Below are 18,720 nucleotides of genomic sequence, written 5' to 3' on the forward strand. Positions count from 1 at the left end.
GCTGATGTTGTGGCAAGCTTCAAACATATAGCTCTAAGAGCGCCTTTGATGTTTTTCCGGCGTTTGTCCACTGAGTATTATTACTCACGCCCTGCATATATTTCTAAATGTGCAGGCTAAGCAACAGAGCGAGATTGGACTGGTGCTGGTGGGGATGGTTTCACCGATGAAGTTTTCCTTGATTGTTTTCCTTCGATGTTAGAGTCTTAAGGATGATGAGCTTTGTTTTCTTTCGGATGTTGATAAAACCTTAGTGAAATGTTACAATGTTTTTCTTGAATCAAGCAATATACTCACGGTTATGTGTCTCCATACATATAATCGGTTCGCCTTTTGCTGCGATACTCTGCATTTTATGCTTCCTGATGAAAAATGAGCTATACCCGTTTTATTTTTGTTCGGGAAATTCCTGATAATTAGGAAGTTATGACGATGTTGACGATTTTACCCTTGGGTTCATGTGTGATGATTTTCTTAACACCTTTAATGCGAGCTTCCGCTTGATGTTTGACTTATACGTCTTATCTTCTATTCTTTTAAAAATAGTCGTATCGATACTCGTACCCCGCTATTACTAGCATTGGGAAACGTGCTGCGACAAGTTTCATGTTCTGATCCAATAGATTCAGACATAACATCACATAGCATCATCAATTGTAGTTTCATGCAATTTCAAACTAAGACAACAGATTCAGCCACAGCATCACAGACATCACAAAATATGGCATCACCAAACCCCCTTCACAAAACCAACATTTCAGCCACCACGAGAAGTCGAAAAAAAAAACAGATTCACCACCTAAAATTGGAAAAAAAGAACAGAGGCGGCGAGTTATAAAGAGGCGACGACTGTGAATCAATTTGTCTATTTGCCGATTCATCTCCGAAAATCAAAGGGAGGCGGCGCCTTAGGATTTTGGGCTCAGAGGGAGGCGGCGATTTGAGGGAGACGACACCTTACCTTACGATTTTGGGCTAAGAGGGAGGCGGCGCCTTAGGGTTTCGGGCTCAGAGGGAAGAGAGGCGGTCGGCGGTGGCGTTCCTCATCGGAGAAGAGAGGCGACGCCACGCTGCCCGATGTCGCACCCCTCTCTCTAAAATCCCGCTGCCACCGCCACGTTCTCTTTCGCCACCTACTTAGACCATCAATGGTCACCGACTCATGCTATTAGAAGGGGCGGCCTCGCCAGAGATAGGCGTCACCCTCACCGGAGAGAGGCGACGCAAGTGCAGTTTAAAAAACTAGGACTCCAAAGAAATGAAAGAAAGTGAAAGGCACGTTTGATTTAATTAGAAAAGGGGGAAGGATTTTAATTAAGGAAATAGATTAGAATTTAATTAAAGAAGTAAATAGATTGTTTATTAGTTATTGTGGTGGGTGGTCCATGAATGGCAAATAAAGTAAATATGAAAGTCAAAGAAGGGTAAAATTGTATAAAAAGTGAAATATGACTCTTTTTTGGTGGACAAAAAAAAAGAGGTGAAACATGACTTTTTTTCATGGACGGAGGAAGTATTACATTCTCTCTCTTACTTTATCACTTTTATTACCCTCTTTCCCCTATTCACTTTTATACTTTATTACCTATACACTTAAAATACTAATCTACAACTCTTTAATTTCCTTGCTGAAATCAAACGTGTCAAGATTCATGGGATGGAGGGAGTATTATACAAATATTTTAATGATAATTTTTAAAATTCTAACTTCTAACCTATGAGGCACGGATTCTTCAAAAATTAGCATGTACAGCGAATCGGATTCTTTTAGGGTGCGATTCTCTCGGATTCTCGTCGGATTCGCACCCGATTCGCCACGTGGCTCATCTTTTAAAACAATTTATAAAAATAAACCGAATTCACAAATTTCATAGGCGAAATTCACGTATCTCATGCACGAAAGGCCTACACATGGTTATTTTGATAATTTTATTTTCAGTTATGACTTATATATTGGACTAATAATATTTCAATCGTTATATTGTTGCTCAATTAACTTATATAATTCAAAATGCTTAACTTTTGGGTAAAATGAAATGTAAATTACATATAACTAATTTAAGAAAATTTAAATTGTATATATTTTATAAGTATTATATATCATAAAATTTTAATAATTAGATGTATCCTTGCTGAATCGCACCCTATAATTTTTAAAAACCCGTATCCCCGTACTCGTATTGTATCGCCCCCGCATTCGCACCTCCGTACCTATGCAACATAGCTTCTAACCCTAAAACTAAAAAGCACCACACAATTTAACATCCCATATTCCGATGTTCCCATCTATGCTAATACTCCCTCCGTCCCGGTCAAGACGCTACATTTGCTTTTCGGCACGGGATTTAAGGAGTTGTAGGTTAATGTTTTAAGTGTGTATTAATAAAGTGATAAAGTAAGAGAGAGAAAGTAATAAAGTGATAAAGTAAGAAAGAGAAGGTAATAAAGAAATACTTAATTAGTGTTAATTAAGTGTTTAAAATTCCTTATTTTTGCCAAATATAGAAATGTAGCATCTTCGTTGCGACGGCCCGAAAAGGAATATGTAGCATCTTGGGCGGGACGGAGGGAGTATAATTTTTATATATAAATATATACTCCATCCGTTCCTAAAATAAGTTCATCTTTTTCCTTTTTGGGACGTCCCCCAAATAAGTTCATCTTTCTTTCTTTCCATTTTTGGACAACTACCCCACCACAAATAATACTTTATTTATTCTTACTTTTCACTTTTTCACAACTCTCAATACTAATTATAACATATTTTTCTCCACTATCAATACACTTTACCATTTTTCCTTAAAACCCGTGCCGTCCCCAAAGATGAACTTATTTTGGGGACGGAGGGAATATATATATATATATATATATATATATATATATATATATATAGGGTAGGGTTAATATAAAAACCCCTCTTAAGATGAAAACTAGGAACCAATTTAAAGCCATTGATTTAAATAAAATAGAGGGCTGAGATTAAACTACAGATGCACAGTTTCGATTGCATAGATGCATAGTTTCAACTGCATAGATGCACAATTTCGATTTGCTTGAGTATTTTGCATTGTTGGTTTCAATTGCATAAATTGCATATTTTTTAAGTGCACAATAAAATATAATAGATGCACAGTTTCTTTTGTTGACTAAATCATAACTATTAGATCTAATATTTAAAAGGTCAAGATTAGGTTCCTAGTTCTCATTTTAACAGAGGTTTTTATTAGAACCTCTTCCTATATATATATATATATATATATATATATATATATATATAGGGTGCGGTTATAGTGAGAACCATAATTATCGTGAGAACATAAGAACCATTAAAATTAATGCATTCATTGTTAAATTTAATGCATCCGAAAAAAATAAATTTTTTGCTGCCTTCAGGATTCGAACCCAGGATCTGCATTCATCCACCAAGATGATGCATCCACCGTAGATCTTGATGATCGAATGGCTTAAAATGGTTCTCCGTTCTAATTTTAATTAGTGGTTCTTATTTGAACCTCTCCCCTACCCTATATATATATATATATATATATATATATATATATATATATATATATGAAGAAGATGCATGGAGAATGACAAATAATTTGAGAATGAAGAATGGATCACATCCACATGATTATGCATATCTAACGGCGATTAGTATTTATTTTAATTAATCACTAAATATTAATAAAGGTTAATTAGGTAAATGGCCTTTTTTTTTATAACCGCCCAATTCCTTATACGTGTGGACCATATTTAGTTATTTTTGGAAGATCAATTCCATATCATTATTTGTGTTGATTTTTTTCCCTTTTATATTACACTAGTCGGTAACCCGTCGAAAATCGACGAGGATCTATTAAAATATAAATATTTGTAATTATTCAATATATTTTTTATTTGATGAATTTTTTCAATAAGATATAGTATTTAATGAATTTGTTTTAAAGTAAAAGATGTAATATTTATTTGAAATCAGCATAAATTGAATGTCTATATAAGCAGAGTTTTGATTCAAAAAATATTAAAAGAGAAGTTGCGATAATGATTTGAAACGCGATTTGAAGTCATAAATCAGGCCTATCATGTACGAAGATATCAAATGTTAAATTCCAACAAAAGACTGAGAGACAAAAAAAATATACCAACTGTCTTCAACTCGTCTGTATAAGAAACTCTCTCATTTCCAGAACTCTAAAGGTCTCATCCTAATTCTTTTGCTTATTCTCACTCTAGTTTCAAATGTTGTACCAACCTCTGCAGTATCAATCAGCACATATCAAATCAGCCAAACAAAAAATAAGAAAAAAAATATTTTAAATAATATCGTTAATGACTTAACTTTTAAAGATTGAATAAAATATTAAATTTGCAATTACCTCATAATCTATTGAAAATTTTATCATACACCACGTTAGTTGTTTTGTCTTGCATATGACCACTCTCATCACATACTAAAATCTTTAGACCTCTTTTTCTAGTGACTCTTGAGATCGCCACGTAGAGTTGCCCATGACTAAAAATTGATTTTGGTAGGTATAATCCTACATTTGAAATAGATTGTCACTGACTTTTATTTATTGTCATAGCAAAACAAACACTCACAGGGAATTGCCTTCTTTGAAACCGAATTGGAAATCTAGTGAAATATGATGGACTCATAATCATTCTAGCTATGAGAAACTTATTACCCGCATTTTTTCCTGAAATGAGTTTGCCTTCAATTGCGCATTCCCCAAGCTGAGTTACTATCAGCGTAGTGTCATTGCAAAGCTCATTAGATAAATCAATATTTATGAGAAGCATGATTATGCATCCATCTTTCAATTTAATTTCATGACTCGGCAATCCTGAACACTTGATTGTGTTGAGATATTTAACCGAGAATACTTGTTCATCGAGGTCCACTTGTCCATCTTCTTTGCAAATATTGAGGTAAACTCTTTCCTTAGTAGATATAGAGACATGACGTAATCATTGATCGTATCAACCATCTCATTGGTGGGGGGGGGGAAGATAACTCTATTATTAAACATTTCTAGATCAAATGCATTATTCATGACGTCATTGTATGTGTTTTCCACTATAGATGCAATAGGATTTGTTGCATCGTGTATAAGGATATCTTCTAATAATACCACAACAGATTCTCCATCAGCAAGACTTTGTCCGGCTGTACCGTCATCTATTTTAGTATCAATTCTACAAATTCTTTGGTTTCTTCTGCATCCGAACCAGAAGCATTTGCCTGAAATAAAAATGTACTTTTATCAAATGTTTACTCATTTATTGTTAACATTTCTCCTATAAACCCTTTTTATCCAATCACGATATATTAAATTACAATTATAAAAATTTATACCAATCTCTCTTACAATTATATTTGTAGAATGAGGAGAATATTAAATAAAAGTCTTTCGAATATTAAATATTAAAATTACGCATTTGAATTTTGAATATGACATTTTCATAAAATTATCTCATATTATATTTTAGGGTTAATGGTCTTAAAATGCACGAAGTTTGCCCGAATTTGCATTTCGTACATGACCTTAAAAAATAGCCCCACAATACATTAACTTTTGATTTTATCGTAATTTGAACACGGCAATAATTCCGGTTATGATTAAAGTTGACCAGCAACGACCTCTGCTTTTCTTCAGGGGTGAAAATCAATTATTGCGCCTTTGTATATATAGTTTCACTCTATAAATTGAAAGATAATTATTTTCTAATTATGAACATATTTTAAAATATGTATAGCAAATTAAAAATTACCTCAGAGTTTTTAATCTCTTTAATTATTTTCACTAAAGTAGGTTTCAACCATTCTTCACTTTTCACTTCTCGGCTAACGTTGGAAATAATTTAAAAATTGAATCAATCTAGATTTGAGTATTATTTATTAGATATTTAGTCTATCTATAGAAATTTGTTGATTAAAATTCGAAGATATTGAAATTCGAAGATATTGAGTTTATCTAATACTCTCCATTTTACAATCAAGAGAAATACTCTATCTATTATTTATTACATATAGAAATTTGTTGATTAAAATTTTAAAAAAAAATAAGAATGAATGAGAATTGAGGAAAATTAGAATAGAGTGATTATATGATGCCACGTAGGATAGAGTTTATTTTACTTTTATATATTATTATTATTATTATTATTATTATTATTATTATTATTATTATTATTATTATTATTATTATTATTATTATTATTATTATTATTAATCTAGTTTGGAAAAAATAATTTAAAAATTGAATCAATCTAGATTTGAGTATTATTTATTAGATATTTAGTCTATCTTTGTTGATTAAAATTCGAAGATATTGAGTTTATCTAATACTCTCCATTTTACAATCAAGAGAAATACTCTTATCTATTTTTCGTATATATTATCGAAAGAATTGGCTCAATCTAGTTTGGAAAAAATAATTTAAAAATTGAATCAGTCTAGATTTGAGTATTATTTATTAGATATTTAGTCTCATATTGAAATAAATATCTTCGAAAATATTGAGTTTATCTAATACTCTCCATTTTACAATCAAGAGAAATACTCTATCTATTATTTTTTTTTACCTTTTATATTACATTAAACAATTTGTAATGATTTAAGGAGGTGATTGGTATGATGGAATGGAGGTGGGAATGGAATGCTGATTCCTACCTCCATTCCATTCCTATGCTTGGTATAGTTTTATTTTAGGAATCACCATTCTTAAGGGAATCACCATTCCTTTACATATAGGAATCACCATTCCTTCCCTCCCACATGGTATTACCCATTCCATTCCATTCCATTTCATTTCTAATTCACCTAAATTTAGGTTTTGACAAAATTATCCTTATATATTTTGCACCCCCACCCCACCCCACCCCCTCTACCCAAAAAAAAATATTTTTATTTTTTTAAAAAAATTTCTCGCCATTCCACCCTCCAATTTTTTTTTTTAAGTTTTCTCGTCACCCCCACACCTCACCCACCTTTCCCTTCCCCCCCAATTTTTTTTTTGTTTTTCTCCCCACCCCAACCCACCCACCCCCACCCTCCAATTTTTTTTTTATTTTTTTTTTAATTTCTCCCCACCCCCACAATTTTTTTTTTTTTAAATTTTACTCGCCACCCACACCCACACCCACACCCATCCATCATAATGCAGAAATGACACGAAGACACATGTCTCATTGGTATTGCAACTGAAGATCCAGTTCTTTAGGGAAACGTTTGCTGGTGAACCTGAACATGCAATAAAATAAATGGAGTCGGCGACGATGACTGCTCCCCGGCCTCTCCTCCGCAACAGCAGCAGCCCGCGATCTGCGTCGTCACGTCCACGCAGTAGCATTCTTGTTTTAAGAATGAATTGTTAATATATGTTTTTCTTGTTTTATGAATTGACTGATATGTGTGAAATTGAATCGCTGATGTTTATTGATTTTTTTCTCTTCAGATTTCGAGATGTGAGGCAGCAACATGTTTTTCTTGTTCTTTTCGCTTTTTTGTAATTATTTGAAATGAGTCAAATGACAGTAGCATGTGTTTTATGATTTGAAAAATAGAAAGTTCAGTTTTTATAAATCGGGTCGGTTCGGTTCGGTTTTGAACCGATGTTCAGCCATATTTGTGGGAAAAACCAAAATTTGAAAATTTATTATTGTTTTAAACCAAATTTACCCTAAAAAAATTGGGAAGGGGGGGAGGAGGTGTGGGGGTGGTGAGTAAAATATACAAAAATTTGGGGGAAGGGGGTTGGGGGTGGCAAGAAAAATTTAATAAAAAGATAGGGGGTTGTGGGTGGCAAGAAAAACTTAATTTTTTTTTGGGTGCATGTTTTTGTGTAGTAATATGCATGGAAAATACGTCAATTTTTTTTTAAATATAATTTTATTAATATTCAATTTTTTTTTTCTTTCTGATTTTACCCCAGTGCAAAATTTGGTTTGTCCCTACAAATATAACACAAAATAGAGGTGAGAGATGCAAAATAATGCCAATTTGATAAATCTATACTATATTAAAAATGGAGTTCTCAATTTCAAATTGATTTCAAACAAAATTGAGCGGCAAATTTGTGATTATAATAAAATTATTAATGTGAATTATTCTTTATTTTTTCATATTAAACTAAAATATTTATCTTAAATTACAATATTTTTTATTATATTTAGAATTTTTTATATAAAAATCAAATTAATATAAATTTTATATATAATAAAATATATAAAAAAAATTTGTGCGTTGCACGAGTGCAAATGCTAGTTATGATGTAAATGTTAATTTAGTAAAACAAAATAATTTCATTCCATTCCTAGAATTTATTTTTAGATACCAATCATAGGAATGGAATCAAACAAGGAATTACAATTCCATTCCTCTTGTATTCCTTATGCATACCAAGCAAAGGAATCATCAAGGTTTGCCATTCCTTTCCCCCCTTCATTCCATTCCTAACCTCATTCCATTCCACCCTCATTCCATTCCATCATACCAATCATCTCATAAGTTTGTCCACTATTACGATTTGATAACCACAAAAAGAAATCTTTAAAAATTCATCTATTGAAACATCCATTCTGTGATCGACATGGACACATGTATTCGTATTATATAATGATTGAATTTTATTTAGTTTGCAGTTAAATTAATTTGTTTTATTTTGAATTTAGTATACTGTTTTGATGTTCGTAAGTTTATTAAGTTTATTCGAAAAAATTTGATGTTAAATATTTTTATGATTCTCAATCAAATATCAATTATATTATTCATTCTAATAGTTTATTTGGATGTTCGTAAATTTATTAAGCTTATTTGAAAATTTTTGATGTTAAATATTTTTATAATTCTCAATCAAATATCAATTATATTATTCATTCTAATATTTTATTTGGATATTCGTAAGTTTAGCAAGTTTATTTGAAATATTTTGATGTTAAATATTTTTATGATACTCAACCAAATATCAATTATATTATTCAGAATATTTAGATGTTCGTAATTTTATTACGCTTGTTCGAAATATTTTATGTTAAATATTTTACATCAACAAGAAAAATTTGAATATTTTATTTTAATGTTTATAATTTTTTTACGCTTATTCAAAAAAATTTATGTTAAATATTTTACAATTCTGAATTAAATATCAATAATATTATTTAAAAATATTATTTAACAAAGAATCACAATTTATAAATGAACATAATACAATTTTTAAATGAACAGAATACATTGAGATTTACTGAACGCATAAATGGCCCCAAAATTCCAAAGGAAGCTTAGTTCGGTTGAAGCTCATTCAATATAGCTTGATCCTATCTCCGGGAAATCACTGATATTTCCACTAGCACCACTAAAAGAATCTTTCCCCACTGACTTTAGTCTCTCCACATACTTGTAGCGGATGGTAGACCCCATATGAACCTATAATAAAAGAGTGATCAATAAGTATTGCAGGCCAAGAAGCTATCAAAAGCAATTACCATATACTCCATCCGTCCCACTTCAATAGGCTCATTTTTCTTTTTGAGATGTCTTATTCGAATAGACTCATTTTTTTTATAAAATAATTGTACTTAATTGGTGTGAACCACACTATTTTACTACAATTTTTCTATTAAAAAGTAAGTTTTAATCTCTGTGCCAAAAGAAGTTAGCCTATTGAAGTGGGACGAAGGGAGTAATAGTGAACCAAAATAATAAAATCAATCAGAGAACTACAAGCAAACTATGATATTAACATCATATTTTTTCAATAAGACTAAGGAACGAGATCAAGCAGAGCACCACCTCTAATGTTTTTGCTTAAGTTAGTACTACATAATAGGAAATACTATTCAACTTTTGAATTTTTTTGGTTTTTTCGATTTTAATTTTTAAAATTCTGATTAATTTAATTTGATTTATTGGGTTAATTCGATTTTTACTTTTTAAAACGAATATAAATTTTATTTGATTTGATTTTAGGAAAAACTAAACTGAAAACCAAATTCTAACCCCTAGATAAAAGATAAAGGAATTATAGCTTAAAAAATAAAAAGTGCAAAATTTTATGAAACAGTCGCAATAAATGCATTATTGATGGTTTCAAGAGATAGAAATAAAAGGAGTATATTTTTTGAGTATGCATGAAAAGTGAAAGACTATTTTGATGGGAGAAGAAATAGTAATTTTAATACAGACAACCTAGGAATTGTATTACCACCTACAGAAAATACTACTAGTGCTAGATTCATTACCTATAAGACCTTTTATCTCTCCAGTCCTCTCCTCTCCTCTCCTGTGTCTAAAATGTCGAGGAGCTCTGGCAGCAGCAATGGAGGAGTCCACATATTAGTCTTCCCATTCCCCGCACAAGGCCACATGCTTCCCCTTCTCGATCTCACTCACCAACTCGCTCTCCGAGGCTTAGCCATCACTATCATAATCACCCCCAAAAACCTCCCACTCCTAACCTCCCTCCTATCCTCCTCCCCCTCCATCCAAACCCTAATCCTCCCTTTCCCGCCCCACCCTTCCCTCCCTCCCGGCGTCGAAAACGTCCAACACATCGGCAATCACGGCAACATCCCCATCATGGCCGCCCTCAGCCAACTCCGAGATCCCATTATCCGCTGGTGCACCTCCCACCCTAACCCCCCATCCGCCCTCATCTCCGATACCTTCCTCGGTTGGACGCACCACGTCGCCGACCACCTCCGAATCCCTAGGATCGTTTTCCACTCCTGCGGAGCTTTCGTCGTCGCCCTCTTCGATCACCTCTGGGCGAATTTCGATTCTCTCAAACCAGAGGTCGATGTGAAATTCGATGATGTACCTCAGCAGCCGACCTTCCCCTGGGATCAGCTGCCGTCGCTTTTCCGCCGGTGTAAGGATTTGCAATGTCGGGACAAGACGGCCGCTGACTTCATCATGACTTCCATCGCGGCCAATGCCCTCAGCTGGGCTGCCGTTTACAACTCGTTTCGGGCCTTGGAGGGTCCGTTCTTGGGTTCCCATTATAGCGTTGGGCCGTTGAATCTGGTTAACGGGTCGGGTCAATTGAGGGTGGGCGATCCGGAACCCGGTTCGGATGATGGTGTAGTATCTTGGCTCGACGGGTGTGGCGATGGGTCTGTATTGTATGTGTGTTTTGGGAGCCAAAAGTTGCTCACGGCGGCCCAAACGGAGGCTTTGGCCACTGGGCTGGAGAGGAGTGGGGTCCGGTTCGTTTGGGTTGTGAAGGCTCTGTCGGCGCAGCAAGTGGCAGATGGGTTTGGGTCGGTACCCGATGGGTTTGAGGATCGGGTATCGGAGCGAGGCTTGGTTATAAAGGGATGGGCGCCGCAGACGGTGATACTGAGTCACCGAGCTGTGGGTGGATTCCTGAGTCATTGTGGATGGAACTCAACTTTGGAGGCAATCACGGCTGGGGTGATGATACTGGCTTGGCCCATGGAAGCCGACCAGTTTGCGAATGCTAAGCTCTTGGTGGAGTACAACAACGCCGCCGTCCTTGTATGTGAGGGACCGGATACGGTGCCCGACCCAGCTCACTTGGCTCATAAACTTAGCGACTCAATGCGTGGGTGCGCCGCTCAGAGGAGTGGAGCCAAGGATTTGAAGAAACAAGCCTTGGAAGCAATTCAGGTTGGTGGGAGTTCTATCACAGACTTGGATAGGCTTGCTCAAGAATTATCTCAACTTTAAAATTGGGCATATGTTTAGTTGGTTTGCAAGATTATTCCAGCCGAAATATCGGTAATGTCATCACCATTGTATTCCTACATTAAGCAAAAATTAGCAAAGTACGACATGTGCTAAGACTTGTATTGTTATTGAGATACAAATAAATCCGCCCCAAAATAGCTCCTTCTGGGTATCAAAATGTCACTTTCCACTAAATTTCAGTGGCAAAATGAACAAACATCTAAAATGTAAGTTGGTTTTTTGACATTTTTCTCGTGCTCCAAACAAGGCAACAGAACAGGGAACCTCTGTGCTGCGGAGATCATCTGATCAGAGGTTTTGTAGTTAAGGTTCGCTGATTTGAGCTCTCTGCGGAAGCAATGCTCTGAACTCGAAAACATTGAACCTAAGTGCAAAAGAATGAGTAAAGCAGGTTGTGAGAAATTCTCTTTTGTAGATAGAACAGTGAAATATGTCCAAATCTCGTGATGAATTTCTTATAAGATGAAATATTTGCGAGTACCATTTGCCACAAAAGCTCAGAACTGTCACCTGTTTACGCGACTGAAGCTGCTGCTATGGATGCATGTCAAATCTTCAGAGGTTGCATTGCATCTCTTGAACTAGTCCAAGTTCACAGCAGAAATCATGTTGCATATTCCTAATCCACCGTTTTATGTGTGTTATTTTAGGCCTATCAATTACCCAACTCTTGAAAACAATGGAATCCAGAGGACATTTGCAGCATTGTATAGCTTCCTTCTACTCGCAGCAAAACAGGTCGAGAAGGGTAGTCTGAAGGCCAAATTACCAAACATGTGATCCAAGTTATCCCCCCCAAAAAAAACAAAAGTTGACACCACTGATACTTATTATCACTGAATTTACATTTTCTAGATCATAGGATTCATACCTGACATCTCTGTTTAATCTATCCTCGGGAAGTACTGTCCTTGCAAAATTTCTTTTCTTAAATATGTTCAACAACAAGGCAAAGGCACTGATGCAGCAAGGATCTCTAACTCCTCAACAGTACAAGTAAAAATCAGCACCAGCAGCAGGACTGGCATTAACTTACATACAAAGCAATAACCAAAACACAATTAGCAATAATATTAATAGCACTCCAAAATAAAGAGTGAGAAATTCAGTGCTTACAGTTTTAGTACAATTTAAAGTAAAAGAAATTTTCAAGGATGCAGAAGAATTATCAACAGATATATTTTGATGCTGAAATGAAAGAGTCCAAATCAGATTGCAAAACCTTGGACTTGATAAAGAAAACCTAAACCTTGCTTGTCAGGCAGTTGTCCATTAAATCTTGACCTTAGGCATAATAGACCTTCACCCCAAAACTATCATGAACTCTTCTTTTTAGTTTTCATATATTTCAAACTCAAACAAAACACTATTTTAATAAATAGAAGTAGAATATAAATTAACAGCCACTTTACATGCTTTGCATTTGTAGATACACTATAAGATCCCAGTTTACACATGACAACCATAAGTCTGTTTCCCAGATTTAAAAAAAAAAATAAAAAAAAAATCAGCATATACCTTTGAAATTGTTCGTCCTGTTGGTGCTACTGCATCTTACACCGATATTACAATCTTTGTATATCCCGATTCTGATCTCTTCAACAGAAGGGATAATAAGGTCCTCCTGAATGCAGGAAAGGGATAATAATTAATTAGAATTTAAACTACTCTCCCTGAGAAAAAATTAAATAAATAAATTCCAACAAAAGAGCTTCATACCTTATTGTAGTATTTGATTACTAGAGGTAGCTTGGTGATGAACACCACAAAAACACATTTCGTACTATTCAACCAGGATCAAAGCCAAATTTGATCATTAGAACATAAACTTGAAACTCGGCAATGACATAACCAGCTTGGTGTAATGAATAGTGTATAACTGAACAAATTTGCTGATCAGGAGCAACACCACCAACTAGCATCATTCGAAAAAAAGTCATAGCATCATTTAGCAAAGATCTTTTGCACAGTCTATTAATTACTGCACTATAATCTTTCAATGAAATCACAAAGCCAGTTTCATCCATTTGACGAAAGAGTACCATAGCCTTTTCAACATCTCCCTTTGCACAATTTGCTTTTATAAGTGTAGTAAACGCAACTTTCGACAATTTGAAGTTTTGACCTTGGAGATCACAAAATAGCTTTTCAGCAACAATTAGATCTCCATAAACACACAAGCCATTGATTAGAATATTATAAGTCACATTATTTGGCATAATGTTAAGCTGTACCATCTCATCATGTAATTGAAATGCTCTTTCAAAGTTCCGAGCTTTACAAAAGCATTGGATCAAAGCATTATAGGAAGTTTGATCTGGAGAAAGACCATTAGCTAACATGTTCTGGAGAATTGCAACAGATTCTTCCAGCTTCCCTCGCTTACACAGACCTTTCATAAGGACTGTGTAAGTTACTTGATTTGGCTCGATACCACTTTTTACCATTTCCTCAAATAACTCAAAGGTAGCTTCTAAACTTCCCACTTCACAAAAGGCGTCCATAATTGTAGTATACGTAACAATAGTTGGCACTACATTGTGCATCTTCATGTCATCTAGCCACTTTCTGGCCTGAGCTAGTTTTCTGGCCTTGCACAATCCATTTATCAGGGTGTTGAAAGTAACTACAGTTGGAGGAATCCCTTTCTCCAATAAATTTTCGTACAATCCTACAGCATCTGCCACATTACCAACTTTAATATATCTATCAATCATAATATTGTACAGTACAACATCCTGTATCAAGCCACTTTTTGTCAATGTATTAAAATAACTTCTAGCCTCAAACATAGTTCTCTTCTCCCACAATCCTATCAAAATAGATCTGTGAGGAAAAGAATTCTGGTAGTTTTCCTTAAAAAACATGTCCTTGCACAGATGGATGGCTTTCTCTACTTCTCCCAGCTTGCAGAGACCATGGAATACCATAGAGCACATAAAGAGATCTGGTTTTAACCTGTCAGTACTCAACTCAGAAAGCAAACATACAGCCTCATTTATCTGCCCATTTCTACACAAGCCGCTTAGTAACGCATGATATGAGATATCATTTAACTTGAGACCCTTAGACATCATCTCCTCTCGCAGCCTATAACCCTCTTCAACATTACCTGTCTGGCAATGCCCACAAATGAGTATTGTGTAGGTAAGCAGGTCAGGATCTGCTTCGCTCTGTAGTATTTTCTTAGAAACCTTCCAACCTCCACCCGTTGTACCAAGTAAACAAAATCCTTTGGCGAGAATGTTATATGTTACCTGATCAGGATCTAATCCATGCTTGTCCATGTCAATCGCAAAGGCTAAGGCTTCTTCCAATGAACCACTAACACATAGCCCATGAATGAGAATATTGTAACTGTATCTATCAGGACTTAATCCATACTTAAACATCATACCAAATAATGATTTAGAAATACCTATAAAACCCTTCCTACAGAATCCTGACATCAAAGTGTTGAAACAAACAACACAAGGCTCAGTCATTTCCTTATTCATCTCCCTTAGAAAATTAATTGCTTCAAGGAACAAGGACTGCCTGCAAAGACCATCAAGGAAGATTGAATTTGTATACTCAGATGGTTGGGGTCCATTATCTTCGAGTTCACTATAGATATCCCACACAATATCAGTTTCCCTCAAGTTGTGCAACAAACTATTGTATGTCATAATTGATGGGCGAATATTTAAGTCTTTCATCTTTGACAGCACAACCAAAGCATCATGAACCATAGCAGTTCTCGAGTAAACAAATGCCAGCATATCCCACACCACATGGTTTGATCCCCAGCCCCTAAAGCTTTTTAAAAGCAGCTCACAAAACAAGGGTGCAGATCCAGAGCCTGATAGAAGTCACAAAAAAAGTCTATAAAAAGCAGAATTAGCAATCTCCAAAGTAGCCCAGAAATTCTTCTTCCATGCAACTAGCTGAGTTTCCATGCATTCCATTCTCTAAAATAACCTTTTGATTCATGAAATGCGACTAAATTATGCATATAATGGTGGTCATAGTTTTGCAACCAGGTGTCAACTACATGCTGTTCAAATTCATTTACATTAAAAATAAATAATAAAAATGTCAATCATCAAAAGATAATTAATCGCTGCAAAACTTCCATATGAGTCGCATACAAACTTCGCATTTAATCGTGGGATCCCCCAAAATGAATTCAAAGAATGAATAATTATGATCACTATGAATACACATTGCAACGAAAATGCGGGTTACCTTGTTCCTGAACAACCATCCGCATATGACAGAGCAGCGCACGGTACCGCCTCTTCTCCGCCAATAAATGCGCAATGAAGAACTGCGAGCTCTGTGAGTGTTTGAACCCAAACTCATTTTGCAACAAGAAGAAGAACTCAATTGCACTTTGCGAGCTAATTTTATCAAAGATATAGTCAATTTCTGAAGGCCCCAACTTGGAAACTTCCTTCCTAAACCAATTACTGTTTCTGAGGGAATTTAATAAGAGCTTATGACTGTAACGAAAGGGAGAAGAGATGAAGTGGCCGATAATTTGTGAGACAGCGTCGTTCTGCGGGAAATCCGTGACGGCGGCAGCGGCGGCGCTAATCGAGCAGAATGCCGGAGATGTGGTGAAGAGCAAGGGTGATAGAAGACGGCGTCGTCTGGTGGTTAACCGGAACATTGAGCATCTTGACTGCGAAGAAGGGGAGCAATAATGGGAAATTTGGTATTAGGGTTTAGGGTTTAAGACGAAGGTTCAGGCTAAATTATGGGCTTGCGCCACCATTCCGCATTTTTTCAAGGTTCGTCGCCACAATTATGATTGCATATTAGTATTATTAATTAAAGAAATTGTCGCAAAATACGTAAAGCTTGGATGAATTCTAATTTTGGATCTAATGAACCCCGTAATTAAATAATAAAATATAAAAATAAAACTTTTCCTTGCAATTAAAAATTAATTTACAAAAAAATAAAAATAAATTATAACAGTTTAAAATTTAGTGTACTTCATTTCAAATTTCAAAGGTTGTAATCAAAATTTGAATTTTATTTTTATTTTTTTGTGAATTAATGTTTCATTGTGATGGAAAGCTTTATTTTCATATTGAATTATGAAATTTTAATTTTAGAAGAATTTTAAATTATAAAAAATTTAGAAAAATTAAAATTTGGCGTGTTTCATTTCAAATTTCAAAGGTTTGGTGTAAAATAGAATTCGTCCAAACTTTGTATATTTTACAGTAATTTTTCCATTATATTATTTCATTCGTCCCAACTAATTTGATCAATATTCTTTTTTGGGTCTTTTCAATTAAATTTGTTAGAGCATCAGTAACGCACCTACTCGAGTGTCTACTCGAGTAAAGCGTTGCACTCGAGTAGGGCGTTGCAGGGGTGGGTTACTCGAGTGCTACTCGAGTCTTCGAGTATGCACGATGGGGGGAGATTTAGGCGCGTGCAATGCACGCGCCTAAATTTTATAAAAAAAAATGAAAAATTCGAATTTTAAATTCAAAATTTGACTGTTTTTCCTCGATTTCCGTGCTTTGACCGACCGTTCCAATTTTTTTTTTCTTCTCCTCAAGGAGAGGGAGCTCGATATGCAGCTCCTGAACGCGGATACGACGCACAAAGGGCATTGCACGCGTCCATGGTCGCCGACGTGCTCAGGCGTCGTGGTCTAGACTAGGATTTTAATTATGTAATTTTAATGATGGTTTTAGGTGTTTATAATTTTTATGTAATTTTTTATGATGTTTTAGGTGTTTTTAAATTTTATGTAATTTTTAATGATGTTTTAGTTTAATGGCGTATGTAACTATTAGAAAAATATGTTATTTAAATTTGAGCATTTAAATTTAAATGAAAAACATAAAAATCAAAATTAATGTTATCAAGTAGGCTATCAAGTAACCCCAATGCAGCACTACTTACTCAATGTGGTCCCCCACTATCAAGTAAACTATCAAGTATGCTATCAAGTAAGCCCATTGCGGATGCTCTTAGAGTTATTTTAACTCTAATAATTTAATTAATTCATTTTAAGAATTTTTTTTTTATCTTCTTCATTTATTATCAAATAAGAGAATTGATATAATAACTTATATTTTCGGTCACAAGTATTTAAGAGAATTTAATTTTGACTTTGTCAAAATAATTTAATTTTGATTTCATCGAAATTAAATTGTTGCAAACAATTCCAATTTGTCACAATTGAAGTGCCGAAAAATTGCTCAAGGACATGACTACAAATATAAAACAATTATGGAGTGAAGTGTAAATCAAAAGACTTGAAGAAGATTGAAGTTCGGCTGCAACAAAGAGTGAAGAGAAGAGTGAAGACTAAGTCTTCCTTAGATTTAGGAATGTTGGTTAATATGCTTAACGAACACCTAAACTTGAGAAGCAAGACCTACATTCAAGCACGTTCGAAACCCAAGTTTCTTAGCCACGTTTTCTTGCCCATCAAGCCCATATATTATCTATAAATAGGGGTAAAGTTCATTGCATTTGGTACTAGTCCAAGCTACAAGATACACAAGTGTAGGAGCTCAGAAGCTAATTTCAAATATCTGACACGGCATCTAGTTCACAACACACCTTGAGTGAGAGACTCATGTGTCTAACAAACCTTGAGTGTGAGACTCGTTTATTAGGGCTAGTTGGTAGGTTTGATTATTTGAGATTATAGATTAGTTTCGTTCAAAGTCTAGTTGCTGCTAGCATTAGTTGATAGGATTATAAGAGATTTATTTTCTTTTCAACTCCATTTAATAAGAGAGATTCTATTGAGTAGTTCATGTATCTTCATTGTAAAAGGGATTTTTATAGTGAACGTACAACTGCAATTAATTAACATTGCAGTATAAAAACATCCATTGTGCGTACTTTACTTTTCCGCTGCATTTATGTTTTTCTATTGATTATTGAGTGAATTGTTTGGTAATTCTACCCAACATATCTGGGTTTGCGAAAGCAACAAACTTTTAAAGTTGATCAATTTCCATATATGAAATAAATATAAGCAA

General features: G+C 34.6%; 2 protein-coding genes across 4 annotated transcripts; one reads left to right on the forward strand and one right to left on the reverse strand.

Annotated features, from left to right (window-relative positions):
* The first annotated feature begins 10,175 nt into the window (after window positions 1–10,175).
* Window positions 10,176–11,873, forward strand: LOC131024478 (UDP-glycosyltransferase 89A2-like). Its single transcript, XM_057953984.1, has one exon. The coding sequence runs from the start codon at window positions 10,298–10,300 to the stop codon at window positions 11,693–11,695; it is 1,398 nt and encodes a 465-aa protein (XP_057809967.1). The 5' UTR covers window positions 10,176–10,297; the 3' UTR covers window positions 11,696–11,873.
* Window positions 11,742–16,503, reverse strand: LOC131024477 (putative pentatricopeptide repeat-containing protein At1g13630). Of its 3 annotated transcripts, none has more exons than XM_057953981.1 (6): window positions 15,944–16,503; window positions 13,436–15,557; window positions 13,235–13,340; window positions 12,588–12,737; window positions 12,227–12,469; window positions 11,742–12,080 (listed from the first exon to the last, which is right to left on the reverse strand). In XM_057953981.1, exons 1-2 carry the CDS (start codon window positions 16,368–16,370, stop codon window positions 13,504–13,506), a joined length of 2,481 nt encoding a protein of 826 aa, XP_057809964.1. In that variant the 5' UTR covers window positions 16,371–16,503; the 3' UTR covers window positions 11,742–12,080; window positions 12,227–12,469; window positions 12,588–12,737; window positions 13,235–13,340; window positions 13,436–13,503. The 3 variants fall into 3 exon arrangements, with proteins under 3 accessions (XP_057809964.1, XP_057809966.1, XP_057809963.1); XM_057953983.1 differs by having other exon boundaries at window positions 12,588–12,692; window positions 15,944–16,490; XM_057953980.1 differs by having other exon boundaries at window positions 12,588–12,747; window positions 15,944–16,490.
* Window positions 16,504–18,720: the final 2,217 nt, after the last annotated feature.

Source organism: Salvia miltiorrhiza, chromosome 5 (genome assembly GCF_028751815.1).
Source record: "Salvia miltiorrhiza cultivar Shanhuang (shh) chromosome 5, IMPLAD_Smil_shh, whole genome shotgun sequence".
Lineage (NCBI taxonomy): Eukaryota > Viridiplantae > Streptophyta > Magnoliopsida > Lamiales > Lamiaceae > Salvia > Salvia miltiorrhiza.